General features: G+C 36.3%; 1 protein-coding gene across 2 annotated transcripts in view; it reads left to right on the top strand.

Annotated features, from left to right (window-relative positions):
- LOC128209956 (egl nine homolog 1-like) overlaps window positions 1-21466 on the top strand; it is a 62727-nt gene extending 41261 nt beyond the window's left edge. Inside the window, exon 5 of one of the 2 annotated variants that reach the window (XM_052914232.1) lies at window positions 21099-21466. In XM_052914232.1, coding sequence (XP_052770192.1) covers window positions 21099-21142 — 44 coding nt within the window. In that variant the 3' untranslated portion in view covers window positions 21143-21466. Of the gene's footprint in view, window positions 1-9401; window positions 12381-21098 lie in introns of those variants that run through there. The other variant, XM_052914231.1, reaches the window with a different exon arrangement.
- Window positions 21467-26254: the final 4788 nt, after the last annotated feature.

Below are 26254 nucleotides of genomic sequence, written 5' to 3'. Positions count from 1 at the left end.
TGACGATGAAGGGTGCATTGAAAACCATATTGATTTGAACTGTTCTGAAGATAAAGATTCACTGTCAGGAATCCTGCAACAAGATCACTTCTACCAAGAATATAATAGACTCACTTCGTGGTTTAGAGGGTTACCATCCGGTATGTTTGTCGCAAGAATACTTCGAGAGTACGCGTCCGCTGAGACCGATCTAGAGGCTACCAGACAACTGTGCTTGGAAGCACTAAAGTCATACGATGACTTCCCATTCTCGGAGTGCATGAAACTGAAGCGACGAATGGCGTCGCTTAGAGGTGAGAAACTGTCGGTAAAACTGGCGAACGATATCCCATTCTCGTATCTGTTATGGAGGGTGAGGATTTCTCCATTATGAAGGACCTCATAAGTACCAGTAAACGCTCAGTTTCTCAAACACCAGCCAGAAAGCAGATAACGGACTCCGGAAGTGGACATTGCACGCATGCTGCTAAGGTAGCAATATTAAAGGATACGCTTATTAATTTACAGACTGAACTCTTGAATTTAAAGCAGAATCTTTTCGCGAACGATAAAAGACAATCGCATGAAACTAAGCTGGTTGAGCAAAATGTCGCCAACCTTAAGACTGGTGTGTTAGGTGAAGTGCGCACGCTAATTGAGCCCCTGGAAGTAGGAAACAAAGCACTTGAACACTGACTTGATAGACTAGAACAGTTTATTGACAACGCTAGTGTGCTTGGTATCACAAAACTTCACGAGTCATTTTATGGAAATTACGAGGTAACCAATCCACCCAAAACAACACACATATTTAAACAACACACATATTTTAAAAATAGAAGTGCTAGGTTGGATTTAGCTTGGCCAGTGGATGTACGTACCCGAAGCTCATCTCCTGATGATATATGCGAGGTACCTACACGGAACTGCGCAGACGAAGCCCCGCGCCTACTTCATACACCTCGACCGTCCTCACCAAAAGCTACACATGGGCCGTTGCATCTTGAGCGGCATGATCGTGAACATCAGGCGGGAACGCCTAATTCATATACGATTACTGTACGGGTTACACAGCGGCACAATGTTTGGAATGAAAACGAAGCACATGCCGATGACATGGGGTTCGAGCCTCCTATTAAACGCTCGACAGAACACTTTTCTTGGTGGTTACAGCAAGACCATGACAGCCACTGAGTTGGCGGCCTATGTGAATGAGCGTGGGCCGACTGTTTCGAACATCCGTATATTTCCCATGCGGAGATATCCGGATAAAATCATAGTTCGCCTAAACGTTCATGGAGACAACATGACCAATCTTGTTCTACGTGACGATTTCTGGCTGACTTTGTGAACTGTAAACTTTGGCAGTCACGGACCTATATGAGAAACCAAGGCCAGAGTCGGGCAAAATATCTCCCGCCTCATTCCAGACCGGCACCGAAAGAAGCAACCTACAAAACCCGAGCGGACGTGGCCGACACGGCGGGCGCTTTGATGTTCAACACGCCAATAACAATCACGGAAGTGGCGTCAACCCGCAGCCAGATGATGGCCAATATGATCGGAATGGAAATGACTTTGAATATAACTATTGAAAAATACATGATTGCAAAACTGGAGTTTTCTCTAGTGCGTCATATCTTATTGATACGCTAATTAGCAAAGACATAGATATATGTGACATTTTTGAACATTGGTTGTACCTTGATAATGTGCATTTTTTGGACAGTTTGTATTCTGACTACATTGCTTATTCTGTTTGTGACGATAGTTTATTTGATATAACTAAGCACAGGCGAGTAGGAAAAGGCAGAGTTGCATTATTATACCACAAACGTTTGAGAGATAAAATTGTTCACTTACATATTACTGAGGACAATATAGTTGGTATTCAAGTGCAAGTAACTCCTAATAATTACATGCTCTTTTTCCAGGTGTATCTCCCTTGCACGAATCACTCTATAACTGTATATGGAGAAAACATAGATAAACTTTATGACTTATGGAACACGTACTCGCCTGAAGGTACATGTATCTTTCTGGGAGATTTCAATGCTAAATACTGTAACAGCAATGTAAACCTTAATACTCCAGGTATACAACTTACAAACTTTGTTAAGGATTGCAACCTTGTGCCGACTAACTGTACTCCTTTATGTGAAGGCTCAAAGTCTTCATTTGTTTCATATGATGGTCGATTTCATTCAATTATAGACTATATTTGTTTGCCATTTGAAATATTTGACTGTGTTGCAAATTGTGAAATTCTTGATGACGATTGCTTAAATGTCTCACGTCACAGGCGATATATGTAAAATTATTGTTGCCTGACCTTGTTGATGATAATGTTTCGAATAATTTTATAAATATTAATTGGGACAAGGTTAAGGCTGCAGATGTAGCCCGGTACGGAAATGTGCTTATGAATGACAGAGACCTGGTTTCATAAAAATCGGTGAGCCTAGATCGTATAGAGATTGAGAATGCATATGACTTGATAAAAAACCGTATTGCTGAATTTTCCACAAAATGTTTATCACAAAGAAAATTTGCAAATTTTTTGAAACCATACTGGAATGATACTCTGAAAACCGCGCATAACAATATGAAAATCTTGAAAACTTTGTGGTGTGCGGACGGCCGGCCGCGGCTGGCATGTGTCCTACGTTAACTATAAAAATACTAAACGTGAATTTAGACGACTGCATAGAAATAGCGTTAACCAGTACTTAATAAAGCTTGATCAGGAATTAGACCGGAAGGCCGAGGTAAATTCGAAAGATTTTTGAAGCTTTGTGAAGAGGTTGAGAAGTTCTAAGAAGAATCTTGTGGGGGCGGGGCTGAACTTTGACGGAACCGTTTTCAGGGACCCAAGTGTCATTACTGTCAAGTGGGCTGAATACTTTCAGGACTTGTACACACCGATGACAGACAAGCAATTCGATGATACTGGGAAAGAGACTGTTGAATCAAGTGTACATGACACATTAATGAATGTCCAACCTGATCCTTTGGCAACAGTTTCAGTGTAGTGTGTTGCTACAGCCATAGGCGACGCCCTTCGGGTAAGGCTGCTGGTGACGATCCAATTCAATATGAACATTTGAAATGCGCAGAAGCATTATTGTCACCGATTCTTGCAAACTTATTTACGCAGATGTTAAGACAAGGCTACATAACTGCATCAATGAAACGCGGTATTATAATAACACTGCATAAAGGGGGAAACAAATGAAAAGACAATCCAGACAATTACAGGGCCGTCACAATAATATCAACTATCTTTAAGCTGTTTGAACACGTATTATTGACCCGCACCCGTGACAACATTTAGTGCAATATAATATTAATAAACAACAGGGTGGTTTCCAGAACGGTCTGGGGTGTAATATGACACCATTTATCCTCAGAGGGAGTATTTTCTTTGCACGGGAACATGGCTCCAAAGTGTATGTGGCATTTCTCCACTGTCAGAAAGCATTTGATAAGGTGTGGCACTCGGGCCTCCTGTAGAAACTGTTCACAGAATGCTCACTGGATCCTACTTCGCTCCTAGCATTTGCTGAAATGTATTCATGCGTGTTAAGCTGCGTTAGATATGGCCCCTTTACCTCACATACATGCCATGGAGGGGGGAAAAATCCCCCGGAATTTCGACCCATCCCCCGGTCTCCCGGAGGGGGGTGAATATCCCCCGGAATTAAAAAAAGTGTGTTTACTTTGAAATTTCGCCAAATTAGACCTGCTAAAAAATCCCCCTGAATACTACCAAAATCCCCCTGAATTTTCAGCCTTTCTAAACAAATCCCCCTGAATGGTCTCCAGAAAATATGGCATGTATGACCTCGGACCGGTTCCCAGTATGCCAGGGAAAAATTTGTGTTTTCAATAACACACTTAGCTCCCCAACGGTTTCCGATGACATGCTCCTCATCTCATACTCAGCAAACGGATTTCAAGCTATGTTGGACATTTGCAACGATATTCAAAGCGCTGGCGATGCAAATATAATGCAAATAAATGATATATCTTAGTTTTCAATGATAACGTAAACCATGACGATAAATGCAGATTCAGCCTTGGGAATGAAATTGTACACATCGCGAAATATGTTCACCTTGGATTAAAGTGTGACTCTTTCCTGTCGTGTTCTGCGAATGTTGACGGCGCTTGTGTAAAAATGTGGGGTACCTTTTTAAACATATGCAATAGCGGGTTATACCCTGGTAAACTCAACCCGTTGACATCGTTGACCATATACAATTCCATTGTTATTCCAAAAAGTCAACCGACTTATTAAAAATTGAAAAGTCCCATAGATTCTGTGTCAAAATAATTCAGGATCTAAACAAATCTACAAATACAGGCTTCGCATTAGGTGCACTCCGTACTGTATCTGCTGAAACATTAATAGACGTGAAGAAGCTCCAGTTCTTTTGGCAACTGTGTCGCATGCCAAACAATTACATGGCTAAACATGTTTTTAACTACAGACTTGTGAGCTATTGCAATTTAAATAACCAGTCAATGGGGCTTGTTCCCGTAATACATAGACTCTTACAAAATACAAACTTCAGGACATACTGTGGGACTATGTCCACATCGGAACTTCTCCACCGAAATGCATGTGGAAGAAAATTGTTGAACTCAGTTATTAATCTAACACGTAAACAGCAATTTCAACGATTGTTCTACAAGGATTATATATACCTGCGCATCTACTAAGGGAAAATACTGCTTCAGAACTGTGGATGGCGGCGAGAAAAAATTCCCGATTACTACCCCTGAATAGACATTTAATACGCTCAATTGATGCACTCGGGCGAAAGTTCCCTCAATTATGTGACATATATATGCAATTCTCACCATGAAAATTACATCATACATAAACTGTGTTTTTGTCCAAATTTGGTCGAACTAAGAGAAAAGCTATGGGACCAAATAATTATGCAAAAAGGATATCTAAGTTTCATCAATCTGTCAGAGCAAACTTTGAAAAGCCAATGCAAAAAAACATATTAGGTATAGCCACGACTACAAATGAAAATTATGAAAGTATGTATGTTGCAATAATAATATGTAAATTGCTCCAAGTGTAGCACTTCTATTGCTATTATATTGTAAGTGTATAATTACCTATATTGTGGAACACGCCTTGGTAATCTAGGTTTTCGTTTTCGAGCTAGGTTAACTACAAGAAGTGTGTGTGTGTTTTGCCTTATCACCCGTATACAGATCAAATTCTTTTAATAAGGGTTTTTAATATTGTATAGGGTTTGTCAAATAATGCTATTCTTGATATGTCTAATAATAATCTTATGTTTTAGACATATACATTTTCTGCACATCATAACTATGTAAATTTATTTAACTCTTCATATGTTGGAGGAAATAAAGATTCAATTCAACACTGCATGCATTTTTTGAAGAGCCTTGACTTCCTTCTCTTCTTCCTGTGCCAATTTCGGATGGCTTGGTTTAGTTTATATGACCCAAAATCTGGCCCTAGCATGCAAATGGTCAAAAGCACATCTAATTTCTCAGTTCCTAAGGCAGGCCCTGAACTTGTTCTTTAATCTATTTTGAGTGCTGAAGCTGCGTTCACAGTCAACACTAGTTAATTGCATGCACAGAGCAATCCGGGCTAAGATGGACATATTTTGTAAGGTTTCGGTATGAAGCAGTATGATGCGTCTGCAAAGTATCCGGGTGTTATGAACCTCTTATCATCTCCTCTAGCTTTGGCAATTCTTGCTCAAGCTCTGCAGGGTCCAATCACGGTGCAACTTCTCTTTCTTCCTCAACAGTTCCAGCTACAAGATCCCCTTTAACTGTTTTTTACAGTCTTTGACAGTTCCTTAATGAGACAATGTCTCTCTGCATGTCTCACTTGAGCTCTCGTTCACACTCTGTGCTTCAAACAGTTTGCTGAAGTCATTTAAGAGTTCAGCGCCTGTGCCTGTTAATCTGTCTTATGTTTTCCTGCATTTCTTCAAGTAACTTGTTCGGAGAGATTGAAATTCTGAATCCATGGTGGAACTATTAGGCATTTTCTCACCATTGAGTGTCGCTTCATTGTTTTCAATGATAATGTCTGCTTTCATTTTCTTCAGGGCTTTTCCATCATGTGTTTTGAACTTTTCAAGGGCCCCTAAGGTTCCTTCTAGGGCAGGCGATACTAAATAGCAGGTTCTTCTTTTAAAAGGTAAAACTCAGGGAGGCAATTTCAGAGTGAACATCAAACATAAAACAACAAGAGCAGCCTTGTAGTTGTTAAAATACTTCAGAACACCTTTTGCCACATTATTCGTGTCTGCTGCAAACTGTGATCAAGTGGCAACTACTGAAGCATAGCTTTCACAAACAGCGGCCACTGCATTCTTAAGCCCAAACCACCTGATTGAGTGTGGTTCCTTCATAATGAGGTCGGGCGCTTCAAGAACAGCCTGTATTATCTTCAGTGTAATGGCACGGATTCGCTAGCACTTACGAAGAAGTATGATGAGCTGAATTTGTCCCTGAATTTAACCTGGTACTCATTTTTCTTGTTGGTATCACTGCATGCAAGGTTAAGTCTGTGCGCCACACAGTGAGTTTGTGCACAATAGGGGGAATATTTAGATTGTATTTGTTTTCCTGCCCCTGTCTTTCTGCCCATCATGGCTGGAGCACCACCAGTGGTGAATGATGTACATTTTAACATGTCCAGATTTCTGATGATGATGTTGGGTTTAGATAATAAGTAAGCAAGTTTGATGACTGGGTTGGTAGTATCTTTTTTCGACCTCTTTTTCCTTGTTGCCATGTCCGCGGGAAAAGCTGCAAATAACAAGTGAGTTTCCGCCTGCATCCGTCTATAATCGTATATCATCGTATTTACTTGTTTATCAACGGAGAGCGTCTATAGGCAAACCCAGAGGTCTTCGATTATTCCCGGTGTGCTTCCGGAAAATAATCGGGCAATTACGGAAACCATTATCTATTTTTATAAATACATTATTCGAATCAATTTTGGCAATTTAGACGAAATGAGTTTCCAACTTTCATTTTTAGCTCGACTATTCGAAGAATTGGTGGGCTATACTACTCGCCCCGGCGTCGGCGTCCGGTTAAAGTTTTAGGGCTGGTTGGGATTTCACTTATAAGTCCAATACCCTACATTCAATTGAATTAATACTTCACACAGTTGTTCAGGGCCATCACATGATGAGGTTAGATAACTCCATATTATTCTTTACACAGCTTATGGCCCCTGATTGACTATGAAACTTAGGTTAAAGTTTTAGGGCAGGTTGGAATATTTATTAATAACTTCTATATCCTTTGTTCAATTGACTTAATACTTCACACAGTTGTTCAGGACCATCACACAATGAGGTTACATAACTCAATATTATCCTAAATACAAGTTATGGCCCCTGATTGACTTAGGTTAAAGTCTTAGGGCAGGTTAAAGTTTTAGGGCAAGTTGGGATTTTCACTTAAAACTCCAATACCATTCATTCAATTGACTAAATACTTCACACAGATGTTCAGAGCCATCACATAATGAGGTTAGATAACCCCATATTATATTTTATACAAATTATGGCCCCTGATTGACTATGGAACTTAGGTTTAAGTTTTAGGGCAGGTTGGGATATTGTTTAATAACTTCTATACCCTTCATTCAATTGCCCTTGAATTTGTTTATTTGTTCATATTTGTTTAATCTTAACCACATTTTCATAATGGGAAATCAAGTTATTTGAATGACTTTTGTCATTGTTTGGGCAGGCTGGTGGGAGGGCAGCATCAAAGTCACCTTATATATCGAATAATTTTAGTTAGGTTTGACATAAAGAGACCAAACTTGGTATTATTACATCGTTATTGTATTCTAAGTCAAAGCGGCGTAGTTGAGCGCGCTGTCTTACGACGGCTCTTGTTTTATTCATTACTCTTCCCTATTAAATTAATTAGGTATTCTGCCTTTTCTTATGTGTTTTGTTACTCATCGATATCATTACAATTGGGTTTTCTATGATTTTGATTGCGTATTTACGCAAATACGCACCTTATATGTAACTCTGACCTGGAATATCATGTTATTGAACATTCATCTTTCAACTCTGGTGTGATGGCTAAAGAAGCGTGTGTGCAAGAGTTTACAGCATTTAATTATTCCCAAAATTTAGTTTTGACATGTCCACTGTGGATGATGTTTGGAGAGAGTTGTCTGTTAATGTTAAACTATGATACGCCAGGTATATCAGTAGTGAATACAATTATAAATTGTATCAAGTTTCCCTGAATAAGGGTGGCATTAATGTCACCATCCTGTATTATGGCACTTAGATAATTGATAAAAACACAGATGCTAGCACATTGTTTTGATATCTTTATTAAATAAATTGAAGCTGAGCTGTGGAATGAATCTAGCTGATTAAGTTCGAAATTTGGTTTTGCAAACAATGAATTGTTCATACACAATCGTTTTGGAATTGTGCTTGTTTTCTAGAAAAAGCTGGAATTGGGGTAAATATATATAATATAAATATATGTATTTTGTTATGATTATTGTGTATCAAAATGAATGTTTGATACAATTAAATTTCATTCTAATTTGATAATTATTAATCATTTAATCAAGCTTTCAAATGTTGAATCATATAGACAGCATTTTTGCATAATTTCAAATATTGATTATTGTTTGAATATATATGTTTATTATTTGATTGATAAGACTGACTAAGACTATGTATTTTTATTTCAATATAGATCTCAGTTGGGGAAGGTTTTTAAACACAATGAAATACGCATGTTGGATTTCACTTAAAGTTTTAATTCAAGTTGGGATTGTTACTCATAATGTTTATATGATCTTAAACACAAATTGTGACCCTTTATTGTCTTAAAAATATTTACAAACTTTATGGGAAGGTAGGATAGGTCTCAATGCAATTATGTTAGATACTGAAAGGCTACCTGTACAGACAGGTCAAAATACTCATGGATATCTGTCCAACATGGGGGCATGCAATCTGAGGGCATTTATCACGTTTCTGTGACAAATAAAAAGCACAGCTTTTCGATAAAGCTGCACTGTTTTGGCTAATACTGCACAAAGCCTCACAAAAGCTGGGCTTTTTAAGTAAAAAGGGCAGCTCTGCATAGGCTGCGCTTTGAAGCCAATACCATACAAAGAAACATAATACAAATGCTGAACACCACAACATACTGGTCAAGTTTGACCTCGTTTATAAACAACTAATTTTTGACATTGTTATGGCCCCTTTTCAACTTAGAATTTGCCAATATTTGTCTGGACCATAACTTATGACAGGTACAATGGATTTGACTTTGAGTACAACTTTATTTTTGTAACTGGTTAATTAGTACAGATTTATAAATTTATAACAGCTTTTCCTGTACTTTTACAGACAGTCATGGATGTGAAGCAAAGCTGAAAACTGTTTATCCACTGTACGGTCTAACAGACATAAACTGAAAGAGCAGCAAAAGCGCCGTGGACAGACTGCATATATAAACACCAGTGTGCATGTATTTGCTTATCAAAAACTAGTGTACATGTGTGTGCATGGACAGACTGCATATCAACACCAGTGTTTCATGTATATGGGCAGACTAAGATATCAACAACAATGTGCATGTATGTGTATGTGAACCAGCTTCCTATCAACACAAATGTACATGTGTATAGACAGACTGAAATATCAACTGTCAGTGTATATGCAGGACTGACATTGAAATAACTAGAGTATGGTAAAATTCATCATTGTAATTCTGAATATTTGTAGAAAAGAATGATTGGAATTTAAAGTTAAATTATGGACATGGACTAAGAGGTAAATGTTGAAAGAACCATGGTAATTCATATCCAGCGCAGTCCAATTTATGGTATTTAATGCCTCAAAACATACTCTCATTTAAAACACAATTTCATAAAACTGCTGGAAAAATGGAATAGTTTGATCCAGACTTTCTGGTTTAATATGTGATCATTTGGATATTAGAAAATATTTATATTTTCGCAAAAAGACCAGTGACCTTTTGAAGTTAGTCTTGACATCATTATGACTTCCCCTATGCTACACATGTATGCTGCGCAGATGTACGTCCATCTGTCACACTTTTTTGTCAGCTCTGTATCTCCTTAACTCCTTTAAAGATTTCCATGAAACTCGGGTCAAATGTTGACCACATTGAAAAGACGTTCAGAACCCGCATTCCAGGCGCAGTCAGCTCATGGTCAAAGTTACAGGTCAAGGTCAAATGTTTGAGCCATAGACTTAATGTCCACTCAGTATCTTTTAAACCCCTTTCAGGATTTTCATGAAACTCGCTTCAAATAGTCAACACTTCAGGACAACCTGCAAAGCCCCACATTCCAGGCTGCTGGCTCAATGTCGAGGTAACATTCAGAGTAAAAGGTTTGAGGTTTCTTGTCTTCATATATTCTAAACCCATTAAAGGATTTTTGTGAAACTCAGGTTAAATGTTTACCACATAATAACAACCTGCAGGAACAACATGACCGGTGCACCAGCTCACGGTCAAGGTCACAGTTCACGGCCAAAGGTGTAAGCCATATATTTTGTGTCCGTTCCAGATCTTCTATAACCTCTTGGAGGATTTTCATGCAACACAAGTCAAATGTCCACCACAGAACTTGCAGAACGCACAATTACAGGCTCAAGTTCGATGTCTAACTTTTGAGCTTTTGTGTTATCCATTTCATGTCCATTCCATATCTCCTAAACCCCTTGAAGGATTTTTATGAAACCTGTGTAAAATGTTTACCTCATCAAGACAACGTGCATAACATTCCATTTATTTCGGCTGAATCTCATGGTCACAGTTCAAGGGCCTTAAGTTCTAGCCATAGTTTTTGTGTTTGCTGTGTACCATAGCAAATGTAAATTGCATTTCATACCTGAATAAAACACGATCCAAAATGCTCGATTCACGACAATAATAACAAAAAGCCTCCTTATGCCACCCTTCGAAGCATATTACCCCTATTGATTTTAGGTCGGTAGGTAACGGTCATGGTCATGGTGACCTTTCACACAGAAAGCTTGTCCAATCGATATATACAGTATGCTTGGTCCTACAGTCCTCAGACTTGTTATAGAGGTTAGTCATGACCTGCAGATCATCCCTATTGATTTTAAGGTCAGTAGGTCAAAGTCATGGTGACTTGAACACAAAAACTTGTCTAATTGATTTGCTTGATCTTATAGTCCTCAAACTTGGCAGGGAGGTTGGGTAATGACCAGCAGATGATCCCTATTGATATTGAGGTCAGTAGGTAAAAGGGCACGGTTGTGGTTACCTTGAACTCAAAACGCTTGTCCAATTGATACAGTATGCTTGGTCCTAAGGTCCTCAAACATGGCCCTTAAACGTGGCCAAGAGGTTTGTCATGACCAGCAGATGATCATTATTGATTTTGAGGTCAATAGGTCAAAGGTCATGTTACCTTGAACACAAAAAGCTCGTTCAATTGATAGCTACAGTATGCTTGATGCTTGGTACTACAGTACTCAAACTTGTAAGGGAGGTTGATCATGTCCAGCAGATGATCCCTATTGATTTTTAGGTCAAAGGGCACAGTCACGGGAACTTAAACACTAAAAGCTTGTCCATTTGTTAGCTACTCTATGCTTGGTCATGTGATCCTAAAACTCGACAGAAAAATTGGTCATGACCAGCAGATGATCACTATTGATTTTCAGGTGAAAGATCATGGAAGTGATGACTTTGAACACAAAAAGCTTGTCCATGACAAATTCATAGCTACACTCCTATGGTCGTCAATCTTGTAGTGATGTTGGTGATATTTACCCCACATACATTTAAAGCTGCATTCTCACAGATTGAACATATTGACAACTTATTTTTTGTCTTTGAAAGAGTCAATTTTTGCGAAACTTCATGGAAACCAGTGATATATGTGTGTTCAGAAATTGATATTTTATGCATTTTTTCTTTAAGTGTTAGTAACGCTTTTAGCCATAGCATTAATTTTCAAATGTAAATATGAAAAGATGTGATTTGATCTTTTGTCGGCAGTCTTATATCACTGATTTTCAGATTTTTACGCAAAATTTGGCTCATTCCAAGCCAAAAAAAAAGTTAATAAAACGGTTAATTTGTGAGAATGCGGCTTTAATATAAAATTACTAATTGGCTGCCATTAGGGGGACATAGTTGTTTGACAAACATCTTTTGTGCTCTTAAATGGCTATCCGATTGACATGGCTCCATTGGTGTCATTTGTCACGGGACTGTGTAAGCTCTTGTTTATTCTTTGTTTCTACGTTCCAAGTCAGACTGATAATATGACTTCCAAGAGCATAAGCTACTCAGTAAATTATGAATGAAAATAACTGAAATGGCTGGTCTGTTGTCTCTCTCATTGCCACAACACCAACAAGCCGCTTCATATTGTAATCAACTAACAAATTAATAAGCCATGATCGAATCAGTTTTAATCCGCGTACTCTAATCGCTAGTCATTCTAAAATGCCGTCCAGGCTTTTTTAATGATGCCTGGTCCAGGCTAACCATCATTAAAAAAAGCCTGGACGGCATTTTAGAATGACTAATGAACACCCATCATTAAAGTGTTTTTCTGATTGAGGTCAGTTTATTTACGATTTTCATCAATAAAGACGTTTGTCTTAGATACATATTCCAAAGAACACGATTTTCCGGTAAGTATTTCAAATACTGCTAACATTTGAAGTTTTTCATGTTCAAATGTCAATACATGGCACGCGGTGGAAAGACTTCATGCTTGCCACAATCACAGCATACTGCTACAGCCTGTATTTTACTGAAATCATCAAATTTTACTGACAAAAATGACAAAAAAACAAGCTGGAATATTTAGGTACTCCCGAGGACGAAAATGGCAGCCCTTAATTATACAATACATAGTACATGTAATATCATACAAAAAGTGTACTCCGTTAACTTTGCACATCAAAAATTGTTTAAAGAGGTAAAGGGGCTTATTATAAGAGGGAATATTTATATTAAAATGCACATCGAAGGTACTTCATAATAAAGAGATAAAATAGTGCTTATTACATGAAATCTTAATCCGAATCACTTGAGAACTTGTCGGAAAAGTGATTTTCCGTCCACACTTAGTTTGTTAATACACTAGTGGTCACATTTTTGCCTCAATTGTCACCAAACTTGGCCAAGATGTTTGTCTTAGTAATTACTCGGACGAGTTCGAATATGGGTCATCTGGGATGAAAAACCAGGGCACTTGACCCCAATATAGGAAAAAATCTTGTTAACACTCTAGAGGCTGTTATACATGATAGCTTTATCATCTAAGGGTTATCTGCCCTAGTCAGTTAAATACCTAGGCACAGCCACATGCTTATCAGTTCTAGTTTAGATATCGTACAATACATGTCGCAATAAATAGTTAGAGCACATTTAGTGTCGTTCTTATATTTATATGTATTCCTCCATAACATAACATGGTGTCAGAAGTGTGATAACATAAATAATAATTCTAAACAAAAGTGGAATGTTATTTATTGATAATTATATTAAATAATAATTCTAAACAAAAGTGAAATGTTATTTAGTGAGCATTGAATGGATAATAATTCTGGACAAAAGTTGAATGTTATTCAATGGTAACGTGATTTATAAACAAAATTAATCATGAATCTTCAAGGAATACCAGCTCCAACAATATACTGGTACTCAACAAATATTACGGTGGAATGGCGAAAGTTCACAGAACACTGTAAATTGATCTTCAAAGGACCCTTGAAAGACCAAGATGTGCATGTTACAATGTTATTATTGTATATGGGTGCAAAAGGCAGAGACGTGTTTAGGGCAACTACCATGACGGATGATGACGGGACAAACCAGATGTAATATTCACAAAAATAAGAGATCATCTAGCTCCCAAAATTAATCCAGTTTTTGCTAGATTTCAATTTAATAATATCACACAAGGAGAGAAAACAATAGAACATACCGTCGTATACCTGTTGCATTGCAATATAAGGTTAAAACTGAGTTGCTACGCATGGAAAAGCTAGGGGTCAGTGCAAAAGTGTTACAGCCTTCAGAATGGTGTAATAACTTGGTGGTTACTGAGAAGGCGAGCGGTGAGATTCGATTATGTTTGGATCCTCCTTTATTGAATAGTGCAATCAAAAAATCGCCTTACCCTCTCAAAACACTCGATGATGCTTTGCCTCAGCTTGCGAATGCTAAGTATTACAGCAAGCTAGACTTGACTTCAGCATATTGGTCAATCAGACTTTCCGAAGAGTCGTCATATTTGACTACTTTTAATAGCCCTCTAGGGACATTAAGGTACGTAAGATGTCCTTACGGATTGAATATTTCGGGCGATTTCCTAGTGCGTGCGCTCGAGGACGCATTACAGGGCCTTGAAGGTGTACTGACCATTGTTGATGACATTTGCGTATATGGGTCAACAAGGCACAGTCATGACAAGAATTTAAGAGCTGTCATTGATAGAGCTCTTGAAAAGGGAATTAGGTTTAATCCTAAGAAAATTGAAGTTGGGGTCACGGAGATCTCATACTTTGGTCATGTTCTTACATCAGAAGGCTTGAAGGCCGATCCCTTGAAAATTGAGGCAATTAAGAACATGAGGCCACCCACATGCAAGGCTGAACTGCAAACAGTTCTTGGCATGGTTAATTACCTCTCAAGGTTTATACCCAACCTATCAGATATCTCAGCCCCATTAAGGGAATTACTAAACAAAGAAGTAGGTTTTACCTGGGGGAAATCACAGAGCCAGTCATTTGATAAAATGAAGGAACTAATTTGTCATGACACGGTCTTGGCCTATTATGACCCAAAGAAGCCATTAGTGCTACAATGCGATGCATCTAGTCATGGCATGGGAGCTGTTTTGTTTCAAGATCAGCGTCCTATTGCTTATGCCTCACGTAGTTTGACACAATCACAAAAGAACATGAGTCAAATTGAAAAAGAAATGTTGTCAATTGTGTTTGGTTGCAAGAAATTCCATCAGTATTGTTTTGCGCGTGACATAACAGTGGAAAATGACCATTTGCCCTTGCAGTCAGTGTTTAAAAAGCCAATGCACACAATTCCAATGCGTTTGCAACGCATGGTTTTGCAACTGAGTTCTTATAGTTTTGAGTTCAAATACGTGTCAGGAAAGAAAATTCCACTAGCAGATACTCTGAGTAGACACGCAGTCCATGACACTTGCCCCGATCTTACTCAGGGAATAGAGGCACATGTGTGTTTGGTGGTTACATCATTGCCAATATCAGACAGGAAACTTAAGGAAGTTAGGTCACAATCTGAAAGGGATGAGCAGCTGTGCAAATTAAGGGAAACCATAAACATGGGTTGGCCATTGCATAAGAAAGACTGTCATTTCAGCATTCAGGCATTTTGGGCCTATAGAGATGAATTATCCGTAACAAATAGATTGGTCATGAAAGGTGAAAAACTAGTTATTCCTAGGGTTCTTAGGTCACAGATGTTAGAGAAACTCCATCAAAGTCACCTGGGAATTGAAAAATGCTTATCCAGAGCAAGGTCCGTTATGTTTTGGCCGGGTATTTCTACTGACATCAAAGAATTGGTTAGTCAGTGTGAAATTTGTTTGGAACATAGAGCCTCAAATCAGAAAGAACCATTAATTAGCTCTGAGGTACCAGAATATCCGTTTCAAATTGCAGGGTGTGATTTGTTTTCACTTGATGAAAAGAACTATCTGGTGATGTCAGATTACTATTCTAGGTATCCAATTGTCCATGAGCTGTCAAACATGAAAAGTTCCACCGTCATTAGCTATATGAACGACATTATGTCGCAGTGGGGTATTTGTCAGAAAATAGTGACTGATAGGGGTCCATGTTTCGCTAGCCAGGAATTTGACATGTTTGCAGAGTCATGGGACTTTGTACATGTAAAATGCAGTCCTTATCATAATCAGACAAATGGTTTGGCTGAGGCCATGGTCAAGGTCTCAAAACGATTTTCGATAAAGGCAAAACAGAACAAAACTGATCCCAGATAAGGTTTTCTTGAATATAGGACCACACCTCTCTCAGACATTGGATTCAGTCCAGCGCAGTTGTTAATGGGTAGGCAATTACGTTCCATTTTGCCAACTGTCCAGGAAAATTTGCTTCCCAAAGTACCTCCACCTAATAAGGTCAAAAACAAAATGTCAGAGAGTAAGTCAAGATCAAAGCATTATCATTACAAAAATGCTAGAGTGCAACAACCTTTAAAAGTAGGTGACACAGCTAGGATTCAGCGTCTTAATAAAACCTCGAGTCCAGCTACTGTGATTGATCAACATAATAAACGATCATATGTGGTCGAAACTGATAACGGTCAAATTTACCGCAGGAATAGGAGAGATTTAATGAGATCAAAGGAAATTCGTAGTAGTTCTAATGGTGCATTAATTCCTGATTCTGTATTGCCAACCAAGAAATGCCAGCAAGCAGCTCACCTACAAAAGTTAAAAATAATGAGCCACATTATGTAACACGCTCCGAGAGAGATATTAAGCCACCAGTGGTAGCAGATGTGTAAATAGATAATGGAAACCATGGGATTTATTGATAGATAATTAGTGACTGATTGTAAAATCATTAATAATAATTGGTGAAACGATTACCAATTATACAGACAGTTACTGAACAAATTAAGATACAGCTGTTAATTCAAATTTATGTATATATTGGTTGTTATTTCAATATTGTGCATGCCTATTCTAATTATGACAAGAAAGACCATTGATGCAAAGCATCAAAGGGCGCCGTTTAATAGTTTATGCACTTGTTATATGTTGAAAAACAAGGAATGTCAAGGCCAACAAGCATATTATGGTGCATTGAACCGCATCTATGAAATTCTCAAAATAGTTGTAGTATTCTGCATGACAACATAGGCAAAAGCATTGAAATTGAAGATTTTCAAGTTGAACATTTCATTAGGGGTGGGGTACATTAATGAACACGACAGAATTAGGGTGCTTGTGCACTATACTTTCTGTCATTGCCACATACCCATATACCAAGTTTTATTTCAATACCATAAGTAGTTTTAAAGTAATGCTCTGGTCAAGAAAAAGCGGCAAAGGGCAATAATTATGTAATTAGCTTAAAAACAGCTATAGTCATTGTGCACTGCACTTCCTTTCGTTGTGCTAAATACCATTGAATGATGTTTAATGAAATTCCAAAAAAAAGTAGTTTTCTAGTTATGCTCCGGACAGGAAAAGATACAAAGGGAATAACTCTTGCAATACGCTGAAATAGAGTTATTGTTCATGTACACTGCAGGTCTAATCATATAGGGGGAGGGGGCAACGTCACCATGCTGGAATGACAACTTGTATGGAAGAATAAGTGATATGAAATAACAATTTATCAATTTGTGTAGTACTTTAATAAACATTATCATTTCGTCCGAAAGTTGCAAACATAAATAGAACATAATTATTGAACTGTAAAGTTGCAAACATAAATAGAACATAATTATTGAACTGTTATATAAAAAGTGAACATTGTTTTCTAGATGAAATGCATTGATAACATAACATGCCTTGTTTTTAGCTGTTTAATAATACTAAAATGTAATGTAAAATTGCATAAAAATCTAGTCAATGGAGTTATTATGTTAACTTCTTCATTTACATAGTAAAGAAGAGTTGAAAATGGATGTTTTTAGTTGATATTAACACAAAAAAAGCATGTGTCTCATTGGACAATGGCATTTTTTTTCAAATATGATAAAAATAACGCATTCAAACTGAATATGTATCAGACTATGTATGAAAGAAATAATACTGTTTCTATTTTTCACAAAGGTTTTGAAATACAACAATGCACAAATAAGCATAAATAGGCCAATTATGCAAAAAAAAGTAAACAATGTGTGAAAGTGATACTGAACACTTAAAACAATTTCTTTGTGCATTAAATGAATATATACCAGAAAAGCAATACTAAATCAAGTCCAAAATGTATAATAACATGAAGAACACCCCTTTATGAATATCTTCATAACAAATCAGAGTACATGTAAACAATAATCATTTATATCATTAGTATCAAATGTGTTTAGTTTAAAGTGTGTTTTCATTTGCATTAAATTACATTGTAATATATACCAGAAAAACAATTATAAAAATCCTTAAATGTATAAGAAACTGAAGACAATAAAGAATAACACCCATTTATGAATATCTCCAAAACAAATCAGAGGTCACCTATATATAAAACCATAATCAATCATATAATTAGTATCAAATGTGTCTTGTTTTTGTGTGTCTGTTCATTATCTTTAAATGAGCATCTTTAAAGTGAAACTCTTATTTGAAATCAATACATATAATTGTATTTATAACACACATCAAATTGAATGAAAAAACAATAACTACTTACTAAATAATGCATTTACTGAAATATCGTTTACTGATAACAAGCTTGTCACCCTGTTTATAATAGCAGAAAGCATGACAAATATTAAATGATTGGTGATTGCTAAAAGATTTACTGTGGTCTACTATAGTATCACAAGGCAGAAATACCATGTTTCATGTTAATTCTTATTAATTAGCAAATTGAACTCAAGATCCTTCATTAGAAACATTGTTGTTGACATCTATCAACCCATTTTGAAAAATGAAAACAATAATATTAATTATCATAAGTCTTATTTGGGAGTAAGAGTGCATCTTTAAAAATAGTGTGTGTGTTTTTTCACTTAAATATGTAACAATTCAATTTGACAAATGAGACAAAAGTTAGGAAATAGAAGTAGTAATTGTACATAATACAAAACAACAACAAAAATTGACAAAGCTCAATATAACAGGAAATCTATATGAAAACACAAATCCTTAAAGGCCATAATTATTTAAACTGAATTAAGATATAAGTAATACACACTTTTATAAAGCTTTTACCGACAACATAGTTATTATCATGGTACACTATGGGACTTTTATCCAAATTTTGAAGATTTCTTACTGTGAATTAAAAATATTTTGTCAATTTTTGATTTTTTTTCACATTATCAGAGATTATGAAATAAACACAACAGTTTCTGGTAAAATAAACTTCAGTTAACAGAAAAATTAAGTTCAACCGAACATATTATTGATACACATGGAAAAAAATCATTTTGATTGATCTTGTGAGTCTTCGGAACAGAGCAGTATTTCGATGTTTGAAAATATATAGCAGTTTTATAAATTCATAAAAAATAGTTAATAACAAGACAACCTGCTGAAATCATTTTAAAAATTTTCTATGATGTCTAATAAACAATTTAAAAGACAATTTATGATAGTTTACCGTTCAGTTTTGAAGGAAATATACATAATGTCATGTAACTATACATTTTAAAACTAATAAAATGCTTAAAAATCAACCTTTTCCTTGTAAAAAGCTTAATTGGACTTATTCATAAAATGTAATCATTCAAATAAATGAATTTTACTTGTGATACTAACTCAGAATTCAGATTTAAAAACAATGAATGTACTTTTAAATTAAAATATGTAAAGAAACAAGAACACTAAGTAGGCGGTAATGCCCCTCCAAAAATGTCAGAGTGAAAGTTCTCAACTAATGTCTTTTTAATATTATAACATGTAAACAGTCTCTGTTGGTAATCGATGTCTATTTGTTTTATTTAGTCAATGGTATTCTAACATTTAGAATTTTTCACAATAATTCTTCACTCTTCAACATTTGAAGTTTGGTTTGTTCCCATGCGTTTGTACTTGTAGTGTGTGCACAGATGAAAATTACTCAATGCTGAGTCAATGCTGATTTGGTTTTCATGCCCCTTCAGGTTCTTTACCCATCTAGAATGTTTAGTGCTGTAAAAGAAAAAAAGTACTTTCTAACTAATTTGTATAGATAATTATACTGCCATACATATACAAAATAAAATATAAACAATTTAATATTTCTCAACATTATTTAAAAACAACAACAATAAGCTGATACATACATGTATATAATATAAAGAAAATCACTAAATTTATCAATAAAATTCATCATCACCACCACCACCATCACCACCACCACCACCACTGGATTATTGAGAACAGTGAGTTTATAAAACAACAAACACCAACTCAAATATGTTTTATATAAAATACTCACATCATCTCTATCAGATGTGACTGCCTTGTGGATAGACATGGATGTCAAATCTGTCTCAATGATCCAACAAAGTATTTAATGCAGGCTGGAATTCTTCATATAATAGTAATATTCAGTCCTTTTCCTGCCTGAAAGAAATTAGAATTCTGATTATCAACCAACAGAAACTACAACCGTAAAATACAAATGCACATGTATTAATTATACATTCTGCGCTAATATCCGTTTTAGCTAAGAGTAAGGGTTGGTAGGCACAAATGTGTAGTTGTTGTGCATTTGGTTGATAATGATTCACAACAGTATGGCGTTCAACGAGACCTACACCAAGCAAATGAATGTCGCTTGTGTCCAAGCTGTTGTGGCTTCCAGCCCGAAACCATATACATCTTTTAAAATACAGGTTTATTTTGAAAATATGCAGTTTGTAAACAAATAATGGGTATTTTTAAGTCTAATATTTTTCGAAGATAAAACAATCAAATAATAGATTACATACTCATATCATATACATAAATGATGTACATAAGTACATTTAAAAATATGTAACATGTACATAATGCACCAGTCAATTGTAACCACGACCCCCCAGGTCTGGGGATATGCCGGGGAAAGCCGGGGAAATGGGCTGTGTTTTTACCTTTCAGGTGGCCTCGCAGTGCCGGGTGAATGCGGTGGTTTTGTCTTTGAGCAAAGTATAGCAGGGAATATGCCTTACCTAGGCTCCCTGGGGTACGGGGCATATGGCGAGAATTTGACCATCAGTTCGTCCCCGCAGGACGAGGATTTTACCTGGGGTTGGCTGGACAGAAAGTCAAAGTCCCAGCTATTCCTCGGACCTGGGGGGGGGGGGGGGGGCGTGGTTACAATTGACTGGTGTTTTATAAGTAGATGTAAAGTATGTAACATGTATATTTATAGGAATTACGGACACTACGGACCATGGACATTACAGACCAGATTAAGGGACATTACGGACCAGATTTAGGGACATTACGGACCATCTTCAGAAACTTACGGACCATGATTTATAATGTTTTTAAACATTTTTTTATTAATTTATTCACTCATTGGTCTTAAATTTGTTAATAAATACTTGAATATGAGTGCTCAGTAAGACAATTATCTTTAATGTAACTGTGAAAAATCCCGTGAAATTCCAATGTTCAACATCAATGTATTTTTAATAAATTATTATAATAATGTGAATAATAATGAACGAAATATGTTTTTATCTTATAATGTACCATATTTCGGAACATTACGTACCATGAACTAAACATTACTCACAGTTTGTTTAAGAACAAAATATATAATATAATTGAGATAATTATGACATTGATTTATAATTTTACATACAACTTATGTGTATTTGTAAATGTGAATATTAATGTTTTCATATGTGATCGATTGCTTTCTGAAATAAACTTTGGATCGTCATATTTGTTTGTTTTCCGTTTCATCTCTTTTAATTGAAAGGTTCAGTGAAAGTGCGCCGTCACTATGGGTTTTCACACTTTCATGATTGCCAATTAAAGGTTGTCATTATAATGTTTGTTTCTTTTGTAATATACCGCCGGGTACAATTATAACTAATAAACACTAATTAAGGCAACATAAATTGCCAGTTTTAAACATCAGTTTGCAAGAATTGCAACAAACACACATCGTTTATTTAATATAAAGCAAGAGTTGAGGTTTACATCCTCACAATTTCCAATGCCACAAAACTGACTAGATCTATAAGTATGCCTTGCGCACGTTGTATCCACTGTTCTAGAGGTGTTTATGCAAACCACCGCGCCGTGGAATGCGACATATGTGAACGTTGGCAACATCTACGCTGTGGTACAGGTATAACCATTGCCCAGTATGATGCCGCAAACCTGGATGGTACCGAGTTAGAATTCACGTGCATCACGTGTTATGATGAAGCTCGGCCAGAGGAGTCTATGGAAGACCAGGTATGTTACAGTTTTCTCATAAGATTGGATGATGAACTTGGTAAACATATAACTAACATAGATTTCAAATTTCAGTTTCGGGAATGGTTTAAACTGATTAACCAATAGCTTGTGTTTAAAACATATCATTTTAACATTATAGGACGAGACGATCAACAACAGCGACGTCCCAAGGACACCAGACCACATCATGCGGCTGCCAACAGCAGACAGTGTTCTTGAGGGTAGCCAGATGACCGCAGCCGCCGGTATCACCCATGAACAGGCATCTTTAAGGTATGGTAATAAACTTTTATTTTCGGGAATTAATTTACATAAAAGGTTACAAGTAGTAGTAAAGGTTATATGTTTTTATTTATGTAATATTTATAAAAAGAATAGCAATAAAACACTTAAATTCAAATGGAATCGCGGACATTGAAAATGTGTAATTCTTTTTCAGAGACGAGTACGACATGGACACGTCTGATTTTGATGTGACCCGGCCCGACCGTGAACTGCTCCAAGAAAATCATGAAACGTAAGTTGTATATATCATGTATACACTGATATGTTCTTATGTGTGCTCGATTTATTTTGGGAAATAAACTGTTTTGGAAAATATTTCTTCTGTTGCTTTAACTGATTTAACTGCCAATCTTTCAAATTTCGTTCATTATTATTCACATAATTGTTAAAAATACATAGGTCTTTAACACCTTTTGGAATTTCAAAAGATTTTATATTGAACCATTGATCTATTTGAATTTCACGGGATTTTTCACAGTTATATGGAAGATATAACGTCATACTGAGCACTCATATTCAAGTATTTATTAACAAATTAAAAACTAATGAGTGAATAATTTAAAAAAAAATCATGGTCCGTAAGTTTCTGAAGATGGTCCGTAATGTCCCTAAATCTGGTCCATACTATCCCTAAATCTGGTCCGTAATGTCCATGGTCCGTAGTGTCCGTGACCCATTTATAGAACATGTAGAAATATTAAAATGCTGTCTTAACATTTAGCAATGATTTCAGAATTTCAAAGAAATTAAAAAACAAACATTTTTGAACACATAAACTTACACAACTACTCAAGGATACTTACATGAATAGCCCTTTGATACTAATATCCCAGTTCCATGCTGATTGTTGACATTAGTTTTTTCGACAGAAAATCTTCTCTTACGCGTATAATTCACTTATAATCCATGTTTTACTGTAATGACTCAAATTGTTAGATGTATCGTAATCAACTGTCAGTGTGCACTTTTAGTGTTTACTTATTTTAAACGTATATTCATGACAAAACTTCACCGAGTTTCCAACTATAAATCGACGATGTAGAAATTCCATTATTGACCTATGAATAGCGGGGAAATACCTTCTGGTTCTAAAAATAGCAACATCTGGATATGTGTAGTGTTCTAAGAATAAAACAACTCAGGGGCAATCGTAATAAAATTTTACTAATGTCACCTTCAACACATTAACAAAAATAGTTAGGTGAACATTTAACCCTAATATCGATTAAATTAAAGAAAACAGCTTACCTCATGGTTTATTAATGCAGTAAACATAACAAAACAACATAAAACATAATTATTCCCATTCACATAATTACCGGTCCACACATTTTACATTTCATTCGGAACTCCTCCGAATATTTACATTTCCGGCACATGATATCACAGTTAACCAATCGGAAAACGTAAACGAAGCGGGAACAGTTATTAAACTTATTTGTCGTTCTTCCGATATAATGTTTTAAAGATAAATTGAAGACAATCTATTCAACCATAAATAGCATTTTTAACACCCATGCAATCGCCATCCATTTGCATTTTTTAATCATAATAAAATAACAGTAAAACCCAACTGTCAATCAACTTAAAAACCGCTCCTACCACTAACTAAAATAAATTCCCATTCCAGTGCGGCGCCAATAATTTTGAATATTTTCATTTATAAAAACAACGGAGATGTTACATGATAGCTTTATCATCTAAGGGTTATCTGCCCTAGTCAGTTAAATACCTAGGCACAGCCACATGCTTATCAGTTCTAGTTAAGAATACATGTCGCAATAAATAGAGCACATTTAGTGTCGTTCTTATATTTATATGTATTCCTCCATAACATAACAGAGGCTACCTTTTCAGTCCAAATATCCTGGAAATTTGTCAGAAAGGTTGTTTCGTTGATTTCTAGCTCAAGTTCAAATATGGGTCATCTGGGGTCAAAAACTAGGTCACAGAGCCCAAATATGGAAAAACTTTGTGAACACTCTAGAGGTAGCATTTTTAGCCTAAATATCCTGGAAATTTGTCAGGAAGGTTGTTTCGATGATTTCTAGCTCAAGTTTAAATATGGGTCTTCTGGGGTAAAAAACAATAATGATGAAGGCACGTGCCGAGCAGCGCGTAGTAAAAACAATCTTTTTTCTGAAGATTTTCGACATCCACCGAAAAAATCATCGATATCATTTTTGTCGTGCACATGAGTCAAATATAAGTTTAAACATATATACATGTATTTTACAACGATTGTGAAAAAACAATACATCAATGGCTCTTGTTGGAACGATTTAACGCGAGCGTGTGATCTTGTTTAGTGGTGGAAATCGGAGAACGCGGTGATAAAACAAATGTCCGGCCCTATACCAAACTCACATGCTCCCACGACGGGAATCGAACGTGGGGTCGTCTTGGTGAGAAGCGAGCGCGCTTACCAGTGCGCTAACCGGACAACCAACCAAGTAGTCGATAAAGTCTGACCCATGGGCCATTTTTTCTAAAGAATAATGAATGGGTCGTAATTCTATTAGGATTTAACTACATCCTTACACCGGCCAAACCCTAATAGCCTCTTATACAACAATACAGCAATGAATTTGATAAATTAATCGACACAATCTAAGCTAAAGGCGCTATTTCAATACATTCAGATGTTGCGGAGTTAAGAAATATAGAAAGATACATCTGTACTTGATGTTTTCAATCTTTAAACATAACTCAAATGCCTAGTTTAGAGAGTTAAACTCCGTTGTCAATGAGATTTTTAAACTACATCAAAGATTTAATACTTAGTTAATTATAGTTCAGAAAATCATGTCAATATTCAGTAATTAACCATTATTGAAATGTTTGTGTTATGCTTGACAAATATCGAAATATAAAAAATGAGATGAAGCTAAAACCTGAGAATCATGCTCTATTCCAAAAACTGACCAGAGTCATTGCTCCCATGCAATTCATACTGGGCGTAATGGCCATTAAATTTCGATGATTTAGCTATTAGCAGATAACTGATAAAAGTTGCCTGGAAAATCACAAAACCATTCACTGGAACATTAAATATGCCAGGTATATGCAGGCATAGCCCCTGAAATCAAGGGTTTCCTTCTTAATCGACAATTGGATAGGATTTCTTGACATGGAATATGGGTCATCTGGGGTGAAAAACTAGGTCACAGAGCCCAACTATGGAAAAACCTTGTTAACACTCTAGAGGTAACATTTTCAGCCCAAATATCCTGGAAATTTGTCTGAAAGGTTGTTTCAATGATTTCTAGCTCAAGTTCGAATATGGGTCATCGCTGAGGTCAAAAACTAGGTAACTGAGCTCAAATACAGAAAAACCTTGTTAACACTCTAGAGGTAACATTTCAGCCCAAATATCCTGGAAATTTGTCAGAAAGGTTGTTTCGTTGATTTCTAGCTCAAGCTCGAATATGGGTCATCTGGGATTAAAAACCAGGTCACAGAGTCCAAATATGGAAAAACCTTGTTAACACTTGAGAGGTAACATTTTCAGCCCAAATATTCTGGAAATTTGTTAGAAGAGTTGTTTCGATGAGTTCTAGCTTGAATTTGAATATGGGTCATCTGGGGTTAAAAACCAGGTCACAGAGCCCAAATATGGAAAAACCTTGTTAACACTCTAGAGGTAACATTTTCAACCTAAATATTCTGGAAATTTGTCAGAAAGGTTGATTCTTTGATTTCTAGCTCAAGTTCGAACATGGGTCTTCTGGGGTTAAAAACCAGGTCACAGAGCCCAAATATGGAAAAACCTTGTTAACACTCTAGAGGTAACATTTTCAGCCTAAATATCCTGGAAATTTGTCA

The sequence above is a fragment of the Mya arenaria genome, chromosome 11 (genome assembly GCF_026914265.1).
Source record: "Mya arenaria isolate MELC-2E11 chromosome 11, ASM2691426v1".
NCBI lineage: Eukaryota > Metazoa > Mollusca > Bivalvia > Myida > Myidae > Mya > Mya arenaria.
Note: the sequence above shows the minus strand (reverse complement) of the source record. Positions and strands in the feature narration are given on the sequence as shown.